Genomic DNA, 17,634 nt, shown 5'->3' on the forward strand with positions numbered 1-17,634 from the left:
TAAGTCTCATACTTTCTTCTGCAATAATTTGTTCATCAGTGCTGTGCATGCTGTAGAAAATACCTCCAGAGAAGTCAGGATGAGAAATGTTTTCTCTTAGTTTTGTTCTGTATGCGTTTGGAAGTACTTTTACATAGAGCCACTCCTGTAATTTGACATTGTAGCTTCTAATCCAGTTTACTCTTGTACAGCAGCAGCAGTTTCCTTTATTTAAAGAAGAAAATGCAATTAAAAAACAATTACAAGAGGTGAAACCTGAATTACTCCACAGTACAAATTAGAGCTCTGCAGTTACTTCAGTAGATATTTCTAATGTATTTTTAAGTGCAGAGGAGTAAGTTGCTGAATTCTGCCTTTATCAGAGATAGCAAAGCTTTCCTGCTTTGCTAGTAATGTGATTGCTTTAATTAGGAGTCTTCAAAGCTTTGAGTTGCACTGGTAAACTTTGTTCTGATATTACTGCTTAGGAAGACTTCTAATACTTAAATATCTATGAAGCCAAGGAAAACTTCAGGAGTTTTTACACAACTGGAACGTGTATTTTTCCCTCAGTGGCCATAAAAGGCATAGTCTTGTGTGTTTTGGTGTCAACAGCAGCACTTTTCTTCCTTCTCCTGATATGTCTCAGGCCATATTCTTATGTGCAAGTGGAGGGAATATGTTGTCTTAACCTTCTTGTATACAGTGGCTAAGATGTGTTTCAGAGCTTCTCTTGGGTGATGGTTGAGAGGGCTGACTGCAATTGGGGGGAGTTTTTCTTTTTCCTTCTTTTGCTGTGAGCACTGCTGGTTTTCTTCTTCATGTGGTGATGGATTTTTTTTTTCAGTCTTTTCAAGAAAACATAGATACCCAAAGCACTTTTGTGGAGTTAAGCTCCCTCAAAAGTTCCAGGATGTAAATGCAAATGGGTGAATTAAACTGGAAGGCAGCTTAGCACACAGTGCTTTATTTCTAAGAGTAATTCTTTGTGAATAATTGTTTGCTTCATAAATCTAAACGAGGTTCTTCTGGGTGCTTACAGGTTGTAGTAATCACAGTATTGTGCAACCATGAATTACTAAAAATCATAGTTTCACTTCAAGAAAAATTAAGATAAGCATTTAGATTATATAATTTTTCTTTTGAATAGGTGCTCTACTGTTAATGATACTTAAGATGTTATCAGCCATATCTTTATCTTGTGGCATGAGATGAGTCTAACATTTTTGAGCACTGCTAATTTAGGACTGCCTCTAAATATTTCTGTTCTTCCTAGGTGGTAATACTGCACTTGGCTTATCAGCTACAGGGCATTTTATGAGTGTTTTGTATACACAAATATATATATGAGTATATACATGTGGATGAGATGATAAATACTTTCACATACTATTTTTTTCTCTTTCAAGTATTTATTACTGTCCTCTGAAGATTAACACCATTATGTGTCTTAACATTTGCCAGATTTCTTCTACAAAGTGCCATATCATAAAATGTTTGTATCATACCTGCCTTTCTCAGTTGTTGGTGTCTGCATAGCTTTTTACCTGACAGTTAGACCTTCAGGTGACTTGACATACTGGTACAGCCTAGGTAGTGACATCTTATATAGAAAATCTTTCTGGTTTCCCACTAAGAACAAGGAAAGTAAGAGCTCTTCTGCTTTCAGCACTGTGGATTGGAAATAAAGTGCTTGTTAGGTGATTTTTCCATTTCCATGGATTTAAATAGGCAGTGAGCTTTCTTTTTTTTGTTGGTTTGTTGTGTTTGTTTTTTTTTTTTTTGGAAAGGTGTTTCCAAGTGAGCAAGTGTAGAGGATTTTGTTCTGTGTATAAGCACTTACTGTAACTCTTCTTCTTGAAACCACTGGGGTTACTTGTTTGGTTTTCTGTTGATGGAACTCAATGCATAGGCTTTCAAACAACAAACTCTGATGCCAGAAGAAAGCATCACAGTTTGTACATGCTGTTTCCAGCTGGTCTTCATGTAAAAGCCTGGAGGATAAGAAAGGAGCAGAATAAGTTGTTTCCTTAGATGGGTGCATCTCAGCTATGAGCTCATAAGAATCAGTAATTTGACTTTGTCAGGTTTGATTCAGGGCGGTAGATTTATGCTGAGATACTCTGGCCACTTCTGCCTGTTGCTCCTGTAGGTATGTGCTAGTACCTGGTCAGGAGCACCAAGGTTGAAATGGTTTAGGAAGTTAGGTCTGATGAAAGGCTGTAGTATGCTCTGTAGCTCAATGCATCCTGAAAGCTTTGTCTGTAGTTGTTGTGAATTTCTCATGCAAGGGCAATTCACCCAAATACTACAGATGAAGTTAACCTGCTTCTTACAAGACAGATTCTGTCGCAGAGCCTTGCCCTCAGTCTCTGTTGGAAGAACAGGCTCAGGTGAGGGGGGGAAACAACTAAACAACTGAGTAGTAGTCCTTGATAAAACTTCCACAGATTGGGAAGCTCCAGGGAGGCAGCCAGGTGTAGGAAGTTAACTTCAGTGAAGCCAGGTTTTAACAGGGGCATGTGTTCAGATTGCATCCTAACAGGTTCAGTTTTCATTGAAGATAAATAGTTGCTGCTGAATGCTTGTCTTGAAAATTGAGATGGTTTCTGCATGGCCAGTTCAGTATGCTATTTGTATAGTTTTGGTAATGGCTAAGAGAATGGGTTTCACAAAAAAACCTTAATGATTTCTCTAATAATGTTCTGAGGGTTTGTTCCATATGTTAAATGCTTTAACATACAGGAGAACAACTTGATTTAAAGTGTGGAACATATCCCTTAAGTTATCCCTTCCTGTAGTAAGTCTCTCAGATGAGTGTTCCAGTTTGTTATTTTTGATTAAATGCATTTTCTGTTACAGCATCTGTTTAAGTCTTCTACACAAGTTGTCCAGATGGTTCCATTCCCATATTAGTGTTGTAACAACAAGAGATTTATTTTGAGACAATTATTGCTTTTTCTGTTCTGTTGTGTTTTCCCCCAGCATTTAAAACCCACCTATAAATAAAATACTGACAAGAAATCTTACTATTAACTGCAGGCTGTGAATTAAGAAATAACACTGAATACTATATCAGGTATAGAGGCCCTTAAGGAACTCATAAGTAGAATTTCCTTTGAGGACTAAAGAGGTGATTTTATTGTTAATGCTGAGTGGGTCAAGACAATTGAATCCTAAAAATGTTCCTGTAGTTCAGGTTTGTATAGATAGGTGTATAGCACATCCACAATTGATTAATTCTGGGGAGTTACCCTCTGAGATTATCGATGAGCCACAGATGTGGATTGCTGTATTGATCAATTACTCTTGTAAAATACCTATTTTAGTGGCTTAATCAGTTTTAAACATTGGGGAAATGTTTTTGTTGCTTTAATTATGATGTCCAGTCTTACTTTGGTGTTGGAGCATTTATAAAGTTCTCAAGTGAAGTGTGTTTTCTTTTCTTTTCTACAAACTCCCCAGTCTGGATCAGAATGGAGATGTAGCTGTAAAGACAGTAAGAAAAAAATCCCCAAACAACATGTCTGCATATGAGGATCTTTGTTACCAATAGTGCTAAATTAATTCTTAATTTTAAATACTTTTTTTGCTGTTGTTGTACAGGAATGTTCTATTTACTATACATAGAGTCACCAAGGAAGTAATTTACAGGTCAGGTAGTCTACAGCTTTTACGTTTCATACTGTTTTTATCCAGGAAAAAAAAAAGAGAAGATGTATTCTTTATTTGCTGTTGTGGGAAACAAACTGAAACTTCTGTCTTATTTTCCAGAATAAATTTTACATAGAAACCAAGCTAAACAGAGACTTAAAAGATGACCTTATAAAGCTGTTTACGGAACATGTTGCAGAAAAGCACATTTACAACCTAATGCGTAAGTAAAACCTCCGGAATTATTCTGGCAATGGGAGCAGGGCGGTCAGAGGTTGCAAAAATCCACAGCAAGCAGGCAGAAAGTGGCAAATGATTAGTGAGCTTAAACACAGATTCCTTTTTAAGGCATCCATATGAGTGAATGTGACACACTTCAACTTACTTTTGTCAGAAATACAACTTTGGATGAAGTCGTGGTAGTCCTGAGAAGCTAGGGGAACTGGTGTGTGTTAGAGGCTGCCCTGCTGCAGAGCAGCTCCATGGAGAAAGACCTTGGAGTCCTGGTGGACAGCAAGTTCTGCACGGGACAGCAATGTGCCTTTGTGGCCAAGAGAGGCAATGGGATGCTGGGGTGCATCAAGAAAAATGTGTCCAGCAGGTCTAGGGAGGTTCTTTGCCTCCTCTACTGTGCCCTGGTGAGAGCACACCTGCAATCCTGTGTCCAGTTTGGGGCTCCCCAATTCAAGAGAGACAGAGACCTGCTGGAGAGAATCCAACAGAGAGCCAGGAGGATGCTTAGGGGACTTGAGCATCTCCCTGTGAAGAGAGACTGAGAGCCCTGGGGCTGTTTAGTCTGGAGAAGAGAAGACTGAGAGGGGATCTGATCAATGTCTATCAATAGCTGAGCGGTGGATGTCAAGTGGAGGGGGCCAAGATCTTTTCAGTGGTGTGCAGTAATAAGTCAAGGAACAGTGGATACAAACTTGAACATAGAGGGTTTCACCTCAACATGAGGAGAAACTTCTTTACAGTGAGGATGACAGAGCCCTGGAACAGGCTGCCCAGGGGGGTTGTGGAGTCTCCTTCTCTGGAGACTTTCAAACCCCACCTGGATGCATTCCTGTGTGGACTATCCTAGGTGATCGTGCTTTGGCAGGGGCATTGGACTGGATGATCTCTGGAGGTCCCTTCCAACCTCTAACATTCTGTAATTTCCTTTTGACTTGTGTTCATGAGCTAATGAATGTTTTACTGTCCTGTGCTTACACTGACATTCTTTAATTTCATGATGTACTCAAGTATTCCCTGCTAGTTAGTGAACTGCATGATGCTGACAGCAGTTTCTCTGTTAAGCTGCTGGATTTAATGCAAATAGAGTATACTTCAAGTGATGTGCCTCCTATTTAGTGCTGTGGTGGGTTAGACTCTTGTGGTGAACCACTGAGTTTGCTTGCAACCTGCCACCATCAGAGTGTGTTTGCTTCTGGCCTTTAGAAGGCAGCTAGCAAAGGCAGAGATAACTAGACTTGGAGTTCAAACTGGAAAAGTTTGCTGTGTAGTGAATACTTGACCAGCATGCTGAGAGAACTGGAAATGGAAGTGTTTTGTGCAACTGGGTAGTTCCTGTACCCCATGGTCAGGTCAGTGTCTAGCCTGATGTACTACTTTCTGTGACTCAGACCTGGTGTAGTATTTCTGTTTTCATTCAGCTGCTCCTCTCCTCTTTCTCTTAGCATACAGACAGTGATTGCTTCAATGGAAACCAAGTAATGGGTGGTTGGAGTTGAGTATATTTCCCTCTTGGCTCTTATTTGGGTAGTGATGCCCTTTTCTTTCCAGCAAAGCGGGGGGAAATAAGGTTTTGAGTCAGCATGCTTAGGAAATGAGTGAGGTTGTGGTTTCTGTAGAGAAATGGAATCTTGAGGCTGTTGGTTTAGAGATGCTGCAGCTGCCATTTCAGTGAGAAGAAGGATGTCTTCCCTCTAAAACAAATCCAGTCTAATCAGTTTGGGATCTAGATACAGAGGACAAGAATAGCATCTGGTTTTGCTCTTGAAATTTGTTGCTCTGTTTTCTCATATGAAGAGCTTTTTGTTTGTTGTATCTTGTCGTTCCATCAGGGCCTGGAAGCTGGCAGTTCTATTTGAAGTTGGGTTCAGGAAGGACTGTAAGTGTTTCGGATTCATTTGATTTAAGAAAATTCCTTCTCCATATCAAAAGGCAAGGGGAAAAAAAAACAGTTAGAAAAGACATATCTGTGTTAGTGTTTGATCTAGCTCAACCTCCCACTGGTTGACTTGGCCTTAGTCCCTGGTGCTATGGTTGAAGGCAGGGGGATGCAAAATGAACCCCTGGTAAATGGCATTGCAGAAAGTCATGATTAAGCTGTGAATTCATCACCCAGCTGAACTTTACTTGGATAAGTTTTGCACAATCACCAATTTGGTTGTTTTTTTCTTTTTTTATAGACAAAATTATTTTAAAACAAAAGCTCTGCTATCTAGAGCACTTTGGAACAGTTAAATACCTGAAAAAAATCCTGTAATACACAGGTCCATGAAGGCAGTTGTGTTTGTGAAACACTTTTACACTCACATGTTTTTCAAGTCAATGTTCTTCAACTTACAGTGGATACATTTGAACTAAGTAAATAGAACCTGATTTCTCTTTTTCTCTTTTCAAAGCCAAATCTGTCTCTGGCTGATAAGAGAGCTGTATGAAATGGCTTGGGAGAAGATGCTGTGTGCTGAGCTACTTAACTGAATGTAACAAGCAGAGATACAGCATCTTATTTACAAGAAGCTTCAGAAGTGGGGGGGGGAGGGAGAATGCAAATAATACTCTCTTGTGAGTAGGGAGGGAATGGTGGAGAATGTTGCCTTTGTTCCTGCTGGAGTCCTGCATGAGACAACTTTAAGCAGTAAAATTCAGCACTATGGATTTTCCCTTCTTAGGCAGCCACTATCCTTTCTAGTTGGTTAGAATTGGGTTTCCTGGACTGTAGTCTCAGTGCCCTGGAAACATCTTGCCTGTTTGTTCCTGTGTCTAGGAGAATGGCAATTACTGCAAATTTTCACTGTCTTCAGTGCTGAAAGTGAATAGCAGCTTCTGAAACACTCTCCTTGTGGTAATTGCAGTAGGCAAACTTCAATGGTAATGCAATTAAGTTTGCTCTTCTTTCTCTGGATATTGGCAGTTTAGTGCCCAAAACAAGCTTGCTTTTGAATCCAACAAAAGAGAAAAGCTGTTAACAGCCTACTGTTTTTTTTAACAGCCTACTGTTGTTTCTACTTGCTGGACAGACCACTTTGTTTCCAGCTGCAAGACTTTGCAATTATCCCCCTTCTCTTTCCAGAAACTAAAGAAAGGAAGGTGAATGCTAGGCTGGAGTCCTTCTCTGGGAGGGTTGATGATGTTCTCCACAACTCAGTACTGTGAAAAAAAGCAACAAGAACTGAAAATGGTTATACAGAATCATAGAATGGTTTGGGTTGGAAGGAGCATCCAAAGGTCATCCAGTCCAACCCCCCTGGAGTGAGCAGGGACATCCTCCACTAGATCAGGTTGCCCATAGCCTTGTTGGGCCTGGGACCTTGAATATCTCTGGGGATGAGGCCTCAACTTTCCTCCCAGGGCAACCTGTTCCAGTGTTCTGCCACCTCATGGTAAAGAACTTGTTCCTAACATCCACTCTAAATCTCCTCTTCTCTAATTTCAAACCATTGCCCCTCATCCTGCCATTGCAGGCCTTTGTAAGCAGTGCCACTCCAGCCTTCTTGTAGGCTCCCTTCAAGCTGGTATTAGGTCTCCCTGGAGCCTTCTCTTCTCCAGGCTGAGCAACCCCAGCTCCCTGAGCCTGTCCTTGTAGCAGAAGTGTTCCAGCCCTCTGCCCTGTGGACATAATGCCCCTTGGTAGCTTGAGCACATCTGGTTTAATCTTGCCCTGAAGGAATGAAGTTAATGTGCTCTGAGGCAGCTCTGTCACATGGACCAAGGAGCAGTAAGTGGGGATGATCAGTGAATCTGCTTCAAAAGCACATTTCTAACCTCAACTAAAGCATTAATATGGCATTTGGAATCACTGTCCTTTGTTCTTCCCTTTCCTCATCACCACTCTGATAGCAGAAGCAGTGTTGGTAAATTGTCTCATTTGATTCCTAAGGCCATTTTCTTCTGTGATTTATTGGATGTTGCTTGGTTTACTTTCTTTCCTTAGAGAGTGCCATATGAGAAAACTTTATGAAGATGACAGAGTAAAGCTGTGCAGGTTGTTTCTCACTTCACAAACCAGAAGACCACTAAATTACTTGCCTGTGGGTGTGACCATACTCTATCTTCAGCATCAGCCTACATGTCTGCATAGGTCAAATGAAATTAGAAGATTCTTTCTTGAGGGCGGTAAAAATGAAGCAAAGTAGCAGAGCACTAGGGGAAAATACTGATTGATTCCAGTGTGTTTGTACCAGACTAAAATGGGGTGATTTTATTTTTTTGTTATAGATGTCTTCTTTAAAAACTTACTTTGCTCCCCAGTTATAAAGCTGTTGAAATACAAACTTTGGATAGCAAATGTTGTGGGGGGCAGGAGTGGTCTATAGCACAAAGGGTCCCTTTTGAGATATGGGGAAGGAATGCATTTATTATCAAGTCCTTTGTTAAAAGATATTTTCCTTGTGCATCCACAAAATCATGAATCTGTTCAGTGTTTAATCAATTCCTAGCTTGTTCTGCATAGGAAAATTAGTTTAATCCTATTACCTGCTCTTCAAATTCCCATTCTAAACATTTAAAAAAAGCTTTTTCCTTCTTCCCTGTGTCCATTGCAAGTGTGTAGACAGAAATAGCTGATAGTGAAAAGCAACAGCAGTATGTTCCATTTCTTGTCCATCATGTGGGGAGCGTGCTGGGCCTCTGCTGTTGCAGGATAATCCTCCTCCTTCAAGTTCCTGAACTGACATGTTGATGTGGTAACACCACCGTCAGCCCTGGGGCACCAAACCCTTCCCTTTGGGGTTGCATCTTTTCTGCTCCAGAACTGGCTCTCTATGGAGCTGGGTCAGATCCAGCTTTGCAGGGATTTTTTTTTTTTTGTTGTTATTTTTTTAAATGGTTTTAAACTGAAAGAGGGGAGATTTAGACTAGGTAGAAGGAAGAATTTTTTTTTTATAATGAGGGTGGTAAAATACTGTTACAGGTTGCCCAGAGAGGTGGTAGCTGCCCCATCCTTGGAAAAACTCAAGCTTAGGTTGAATGAGGCTTTGAGCAGCCTGATGGAGTTAAAGATTATAGAATTGTCAGGGTTGGAAGGGACCACAAGGATCATCCAGTTCCAACCCCCCTGTCATGGGCAGGGACACCTCACACTACATCAGGCTGGCCAGAGCCTCATCCAGCCTGGCCTTAAACACCTCCAGGGATGAGACTTCTACCAGCTCCTTGGGCAGCGTGTTCCAGTGTCTCACCCCCTTCATGGTGAAGAATTTCTTCTTAACATCCAATCTGAATCTACTTATTTCTATTTTTGCTCCATTCCCCCCAGTCCTATCACTCCTTGACATCCTAAAAAGTCCCTCCCCAGCTTTCTTGTAGCCCCCTTCAGATACTGGGAGGCCACAAGAAGGTCTCCTTGGAGCCTTCTCTTCTCCACACTGAACAGCCCCAACTCTCTCAGTCTGTCTCCATAGCAGAGGAGCTCCAGTCCTCTGATCATCCTCATGGCCCTTCTCTGGATACCTTCCAGCATGTCCAGATCTCTCTTGTCCATTCTTATTACAGGGGTATTGGACTAGATGACTTTTAAAGGTCCCTTCTAACCCAAACCATTCTGTGATTCTGTGCCTGTTCTTAGACCTCAGTAAGTGCTGCTAACCTCTCAAGGGCTGTACGGGATAGATTTTATAGGTGTTCATCTTTCCTACACCCTGTGTGTTCTGCAGGTCTGCTGGAGTAACCAGGAATTTCCAGGCACACTCACCAGGCAGAGGTGATACTGCTAATATTGAAGTGGTAGCTGTGATTTAACAGGGCTAAGTAATTGCCTTGTACCCATCCTGGGAACAGTACTGCTCCCACCTGTTGCAGAATGAACTCAATCTTTAAATAACGTTTAATCTACAGACAGGTTTTGTCCCTGAACTGAACTTCTCATCCATGAGCTGAGTTGTATTAAAAAGTTGCAGGAATGTTTCTTATCTTTCTTGTTCCATGTTGATTGTTGCAGCACCTTGAAGTGAGGCAGTTTGGTTTTCTAACTGGAAAACAGTCTCAAATAATGACTGTCCTGTTTAATCTGACTCCTTGACAAAGAAATAGGAATAATATTCCCATTTCAATAAACCATCATAAATATGAAAAGATCATCTGATTTTTCCAGTTACAGAGGTCCAAAAGTCTGTTATGTCTCTATTTATAGCTTTGGTTTTTGTATTTATGCTTCTTACAACACTGAATATTTTCCATGTCATTAAGGCTTGGAATTATTTTGTAGCATTTTTATTAGATACTTAATAAAGCTTTTGGGCTGTGTAATGGATATTTCAGAAGCAGTCTGTAGCTTCATTGCCTAGTGGCAAATGCTTAGTAATAAGCATGACTTAAAATGTGTTGTGTGTTTTGTTGTTTTTTTTTTTTTAACCTACACTTGAATTTATCAAACTTTTGAGGACTTTTACTTGCTAGGAATTTGAGTTCTGTTTAAAAGAAAATAAATGCAGAGTCACAAAGAGTTTGATGTAACTGTAAAATGTGGGAGTTAAGCCAGAGGGAAATTGGGCTTTGATGCAAAAGGCTTTTGAAGTTCAAGATCAGTAGTGAACTTGTACAAATTGTACCTGGGTTAAAGTGCTGACAAAATTAAAATATGACCAAACTTCATCAGTCAATTTAACAATGAAATAGACATCAGGTAAAAAAGGAAAGTGGAAAAAAAAAAAAGGAAGGAAAAAAAAAACAACAAAACCCTTAAGAAAACAAAGAAAGAAAATAAAACAAATATACCAAACACAACAAACAAAAAACCTCCCCCGAAAAACCTTATCCTAAAACAACAACCACCAAATCCTACAGCCACATCTTGGGGACACCACCTGTGGCAGTTCCCTCCTTTAGTTGCAGTTGGCTTGTAGGATTCAGCCAAATGCTTTGCACTGGACTGCATTTGGAAATAAGGAGGTTATACAGGAACCATGTTCAAGATGAATCTGGTGTTATCACAGTGAAGCAGAAAGATCTGGCCATGCTGGAACATGTCCAGACAAGGGCCATGAGGATGAGCAGAGGGCTGGAGCACCTCTCCTATGAAGTCAGACTGAGGGAGTTGGGGTTGTTCAGTTTGGAGAAGGCTCTGAGATCTTCTTGTGGCCTTCCAGTATCTGAAGGGGGCTACGAGAAGGCTGGGGAGGGACTTCTTAGGGTGTCAGGGAGTGATAGGACTGGGGGGAATGGATCCAAGCTAGAGGAGGGGAGATTAAGATTAGACATTAGGAAGAAACTCTTCAGCATGAGGGTGGTGAGACACTGGAGCAGGTTGCCCAGGGACGTGGTGGAAGCCTCATCCCTGGAGGTTTTTAAGGCCAGGTTGGATGTGGCCCTGGGCAAGCCTGGTCTAGTAGAGAGTGTTCCTGCCCATGGCAGGGGGGTTGGAACTAGATGATCTTTGAGGTCCCTTCCAACCCTGACAATTCTGTGTGTGGTCAGATGGAGCTGATACAATTGAGCTGAGAGAAAGGTAATTTATTACAGAACAGGTTTGACTGCATGAGAACTGATGATATTCCTGAGGGGCAGAACTGCTGGATGAGCTGGTGCTGTTGAAGCTTGTTTGGGCCATGCACTGGTGGTAGCTCCATCCTTACTGCTGTGCCATCCCTCTCTCTCCCAGTTGGGAAAGCAATCAAGTTCTCTTTTCAAAGCTGTTAGTCTGCTAAATAAAATCAATGGTGCACACATATCAGAGCTGACTACCAAAGAGCAGAGTTTATACAATGGGATAAAGATCTCCAGAATACATTTGGTTTGCTTTGTAGTTTCACTAAGTGAGCATCAGTTCTGCTACTGATGAAGACTGGAGAGCAAAAGCTGACTAACACCTTAGTTGTAGAAACTCTTGGAGTTGCTTTTAATGTGAATACCCTTTAATTTTGTAAGTACATTGAAAAATTACAGCTGTGAATACATCTGCCTAAGCCATACTTATGGATGATTTGTTAAAATGGCTTATTCTGTTAAATTACTTCAAAGGGAGGAAACAATCTTTTGTGGTAACACACTTGTGTTTCACTCTTCTGCCAGAGAAATGACATCTTTGCCAAGCAAAAGAAATCTATTTTGAGAGGGATGTTGAAGGATAGGAAAACAAATTAAAAAAAAAATCTTTAGAATAGCTAGCTCTTCTTTTTTTGCAAGTGAATCTCAAGTTATGAATGAGTTTGAACTTATAAGTTATCAACTGCCCCAAGTACTTGCTCCTTGCCCCTGGGAAAGAAAAGCCCCATGGGTCAGCATAGGTTGGGGACTGCTGGAGAGCAGTGAAGGGGAAAAGGACCTGGGGGTCCTGGTGGATGGGAGGGTGACCATGAGCCAGCAATGTGCTCTTGTGGCCAAGAAGGCCAATGGCATCCTGGGGTGGATGAGAAGGGCTGTGGTTAGTAGGTGGAGAGAGGTTCTCCTCCCTCTCTATTCTGCCCTGGTGAGACATCATCTGGAATATTGTGTCCAGTTCTGGGGCCCTCAGTTCAAGAAGGACCTCAGGGAACTGCTTGAAAGAGTCCAGTGCAGAGCCACAAAAATAATTAGGGGAGTGGAACATCTTCCTTATGAGGAGAGACTGAGGGAGCTGAGGCTCTGTAGCTTGGAGAGGAGGAGCCTGAGAGGTGACCTCATTGCTGTTGATAAAGATGTGCAGGGTGAGTGCCAAGAGGCTGGAGCCAGGCTCTGCTGGGTGATGCCCAATGACAGCACAAGGGGCAGTGGTGGAAGCTGAGGCATAGGAAGTTCCATGGAAACAGGAGAAGAGATTATTTCACTGTGAGGGTGACAGAACCCTGGAACAGGCTGCCCAGGGGGGTTGTGGAGTCTCCTTTTCTGGAGATACTCAGGACCTGCCTGGCTGTGTTCCTGTGTGCCCTGCTCTAGGTGATCCTGCTCTGGCAGGGGGGTTGGACTGGATGAGCTCTCGAGGTCCCTTCCAGCCCCTAACATTCTGTGATTCTGTGATACTCACTGTAGTTAAGAAGTAGCTTAAACCTTCACTGAGGGACTGTGTTACTGTGTAGTAATGGAACTCAGTTACCTGATGTGCTGCAGGTTCCTGCCTCACTTGCTCCAAGGTGGTTCTTCATCCCCTTCTCCTCAGAAAAATCCTGAGGCTATTTTGGGTATTGTGTTTTACCTTGGTCCAACAATATTTCAAAGCATTTTGCCTTTCCCTGCAATTAAAGCATTTAATCCTAGGAACCCACACAGCTCTTTGATTCTGCTCTGAGTTATTTTCAAGACTATTTTCAGGTTAAATTAACCTCTTTGCATATTGGTTACTTAGTCTGTAAAAGGCAATATTAGTTCATAAACACTGTGGAGGTGGTCAGATAGTATCATAGTTGTCATTACCCCTGTGTCATTCATCTGAGAGTTAGTTTTGTTCTGCCTCACCCTGCTCTGTCTTTGAAAATGCCACAGGTGGAGCTTCTGGCAGTAGTTAGGAGCCTGTGCAACATCTGTGTTGTTGTGTCTCATTAATTAAGCTAATAATGGAGGAGTCAGAGCCTTAATATTTAGAGGCCTTTTGTAAGATTGTAACATGACAACAGCAGTAACTTCAACGTGTCTGGCAGATACTTCTGTTTCTTAAATAACTCTTAAGTAGTAGGTTTCATTGCAAACCTGAAGATAAATTTGTGTGAAGTTCTACATCATCTGTGTTGATATCTTTGTAAACCTGCATTGAGTTTCTTCTGGATCTATCCAAAGAGCTTTGTTCATTTTTAGAGAAAGCATTCTGAAAATCAATCTCCATCTCTTACAGCAGTACTGTTTGTTCTTCAGGTACCAATATCTAGCTTTTGGAAAAGCTGTAGACTGGATTAGTTCATGCAGTATGATTTAACAAAGAATCACAGAATATATCTGGTTGGCAGAGACCTCCAAGCTCATCCAGTCCAGCCTTTGATCCAGCACTGAAGGTTCAACACTAAACCATATCCCTAAGCACCAGCCCCACATGCTGCCTAAACACCCTCAGGGAGGATGTGACTCCACCACTGCCCTGGGCAGACCATTCCAACGTTTGAGAACCCTTTCAGTGAAGAAATATTTCCTAATATCTGGCCTGAATTTCCCCTGGTGCAGCTTGTAACCATTTCCCCTGGTCCTGTTGCTTGTCATCAAGGAGAAGAGGCTGGGCCCCTTCTCTCTCCAACCTCTCTTCAGGTACTTGTAGAGAGCAGCCTCCTCCAGACTGACCACCCCCAGCTCCCTCAGCTGCTCCTTGGAGGGCATGTGCTCCAGGCCCTTCATGAGCCTCTTTGCCCTTCTCTGGACATTATTCTTTTGCTGACTGTCAGTCAGGGCTGATGTAAGTTTGCATTATAGCATGTGGTGTAGACAGTTGCAGAAACAAAGGTAAGGTAATAAATACACTTTCTGAAGCTACAATCAAGTGATGAAGTCAAGATCTTTCTGTAAGATTGATCTCTAGGTGAATTCTTCCACTGACTTTACTCAATCTTCTTCCAATGATGGTTAATAATCCCCAGAAACAAGTGGCTGCTCATTTGCCTTATTGCATTACATGAAGTAGCTTCTGAGATATTTTTCAATTGCTTTTGCTAGTTGTAACTTGGGTACTACTGGATAACACAGTTTTCAGTTTACCAGGAATAAAATCAAGATGCTAATTTATTTGAAATACTTCTTAACTTGTTAATTTGAAACACTTAACATCCATTAAAATGTCCAGGTGGTTTTTAGCTCCTGGCTTCATGGTCTTTAAGGCAGTATTAATTTTTAGGCTTGTTCTGGTTTAAATAATTTGTTATACATAGCTCTGGAATATAATTTGGTGTCTCTGTATAAGGAACAAATGTAGAATTCTCTGGACACTACAAATCTCTTGGTGAAGGCTATGCTGAAGTAGCTGCAATCTAAACTGTGCTCCACTCTGGGAGACACCACCTGGAGTACTGCATCCAGTCCTGGAGTCTCTGTTACAGGAAGGATCTGGATGTGCTGGAAGGTGTCCAGAGAAGGGCCATGAGGATGAGCAGAGGACTGGAGCTGCTCTGCTATGGAGACAGACTGAGAGAGTTGGGGTTGTGCAGTCTGGAGAAGAGAAGGCTCTGAGGAGACCTTCTTGTGGCCTTCCAGTATCTGAAGGGGGCTACAAGAAAGCTGGGGAGGGACTTTTTAGGGTGTCAAGGAGTGATAGGCCTGGGGCAATGGAGCAAACCAAGAAATGAGTAGATTCAGATTGGATGTTAGGAAGAAATTCTTCCTCACAAGGGTGGTGAGACACTGGAAGAGGTTGCCCATGGAGGTGGTGGAAGCCTCATCCTTGGAGGTTTTTGCAGCCAGGCTGGATGTGGCTGTGAGCAACCTGCTGTAGTGTGAGGTGTCCCTGGCCATGGCAGGGGGGTTGGAACTGGCTGATCCTTGAGGTCCCTTCCAACCCCTGACAATTCTATGATTCTAATTCACACATTGGATGGATTGTGCTTTACTGTCTGCACATCTTCCATTGTAAAGCATTATTCCCTTTCTACCATTTGCAGCTTTCCTGGCTGCTAAAAGTCTATTTGAAAAAAAATCGTTAGGAAAGAGGCTGTGAATATGTCATTACAAAACAAATCAGACTCTCACCCATTCAGGGCTTCAGCTGAAAGGAGTGAGCACTTTTCTCAAAAAAAAAAAAAAACCAACCTTAAAAGAAGTTAATCTGTAACAGTTAAATGCAACCTCTTTGATTACACAAAGCTTAGGAAAAATACTGTCCTTTTTAATCTGCCTATTATATGAGCCCCTTAAACAGTTCCATAAAGAGAAGAACATGCAACTAAAGATGTTTTCATCCTATGGTCAGTCCTAAAGTGGCAGATGCAGAAGGCAGAACTGGAGAAGCTTGGAAGTTTAAAACCCAGAGCCTCTAAAATGCAAGCACAGGAGATACACCCTGTAGGTAGGCTTGTCTCCTCTACATAGTGGGTGCAGAAAGGAGAGTGTGTGTGTGTGTATTGCTCAACTCCTTTGTAGAGGCATAAAAACTGAAAAGCAGCAGTTGGTTTAAAGCTTCCTGATGTTTTCTGTTTGCTTGTTTCTGTTGTTCAGGTGGCTGTACAAACCCCAGGTAAGTGCAAGGCAGGCTAAGGGCCTGGCTGTTGTAATATCAGCAGTAAATCTGCTGTTGCCAGGTTTTTCCACAAGAGGAAGATGCAGTCATTGCAATGTTTATCATGGGAGAGACCAAAAATGACATAGAGCTACTCACTTGTGTTTAAAAGAACAAACAACTTTTATTTGATGTTTACTTTATTTGTTTGGTTTTTTTTTTTTTTTTTTACACTACTTGTACTTAATCCATAGACTTTAGAACTGGTGTTAGTTTTATGGGCAGCATGCTACAGGACCTGATGGAGCATTGCCAGAGGAGGCCATGAAAATGATCAGGGGGTTGGAGCGCTTCTGCTACAAGGACAGGCTGAGGGAGCTGAGGGTGTTCAGCCTTGAGAAGAGGAGGCTCCAGGGAGACCTAACAGCAGCCTGCCAGTACCTGAAGGGGGCTACAAGAAGGCTGCAGAGAAGACTGTTTGCAAAGACCTGTAGTGACAGGACAAGGGGCAGTGGCTTCAAATTAGAGAAGGGTAGCTTTGGATTGGATATCATGAACAAGATCTGCACCATGAGGGTAGTGGACCACTGGAACAGGTTGCCCAGGGTTGAGGCCCCTTCCCTGGAAATATTCAAGGTGAGGCTCAACAGGGCTCTGGGCAACCTGATCTAGTTGAGGATGTCCCTGCTGGCTGCAGAGGAGGTTGGACTAGGTGAGCTTTGGAGGTCCGTTCCAACCCAGACCATTCTGTGATTCCATCTCCAGATGTTGTGCATAGTGTGAGAGTGGTTCTAGAAATAAATTTTCTTCAGCTCTGCATCTGAGTCCATAGAGCCATTGCTTGCTTGATTATTTTTCTTTTCCTTAGAGCTCCTGTACCACTCTGAAAATGCCTGAAAAGCAAGTTATTTCACCTTTTCATTATTCATAATTTGAGCAGAATACTTCTATTTAAAGGTGAAGTTTTATTCTTCTTGTGAATTAAGTTGCAATCCAATAACTGGCTGTTTCCTTTATGAGGACTTCAAATAACCAATAACAACAAGAAAAAAAGCACAACTACTGTATTTCCTTGATGCAAAAATAGATGTGGCAGAGCCTGTATTTCTTTCTTGGAGAAATGTCTAACTCTCTGAATTTTGTTCCAGCTTTACTTTTGGAAGCTCAGTCAACACCGTTTCAAATTACTCCTTCGACCATGGCAAATATTGTGAAAGGCCTCTATACACTACGACCAGGTAAAGGGGAAAAAAAAAGGCTTTCTAGGGCTCTCTCGTGCTCTGCTTGGGATTAAGTTCTCCTCAATGCCTCTGCACTTGCTCTCTAATACATATTTGGCAAACAAATCTTAAAGTTTAGTTCTGCAGTGCAGAAGTTCTCGTTCTTCTTGTTGCTCATTTCTCTGGCCTCCACAAGGTACCACTTGAATGCCGAATTCAGTAAAACAAGCAAAAAAAAAAAAAAACCCACAAAAACATAAAACCAAACCAAAACTCAAACCCAACCAAAAAAAAGAAAACCTCAACAAACCAAACAACACAAAACCCCCAACCCCCAAAAAACTCAAACCAAACAACCCCCCCAAACAACCCCAAATCCCTCACCTCTATACCTTCCCCCCCAAAAAAAAGCACCAACCAAATAAAACCCCTCAACAAACCAAAAAAACCCCAGTCCGCCAAAAAATCCAAGCCAAACAGAACCCCCACCAACCAAAAATCCCTCACCTCTTTATTTTC

At 41.9% G+C, this 17,634-nt stretch overlaps 1 protein-coding gene across 1 annotated transcript in view; it reads left to right on the plus strand.

Moving 5' to 3' along the window:
- Nucleotides 1-17,634, plus strand: part of CACUL1 (CDK2 associated cullin domain 1) — a 51,006-nt gene that overhangs the window by 24,967 nt on the left and 8,405 nt on the right. Inside the window, exons 5-6 of the mRNA XM_054382345.1 lie at nucleotides 3,754-3,856; nucleotides 17,044-17,133. Coding sequence (XP_054238320.1) covers nucleotides 3,754-3,856; nucleotides 17,044-17,133 — 193 coding nt within the window. The remainder of the gene's footprint in view (nucleotides 1-3,753; nucleotides 3,857-17,043; nucleotides 17,134-17,634) is intronic.

Source organism: Indicator indicator, chromosome 7 (assembly GCF_027791375.1).
Source record: "Indicator indicator isolate 239-I01 chromosome 7, UM_Iind_1.1, whole genome shotgun sequence".
Taxonomy (NCBI): Eukaryota; Metazoa; Chordata; class Aves; order Piciformes; family Indicatoridae; genus Indicator; species Indicator indicator.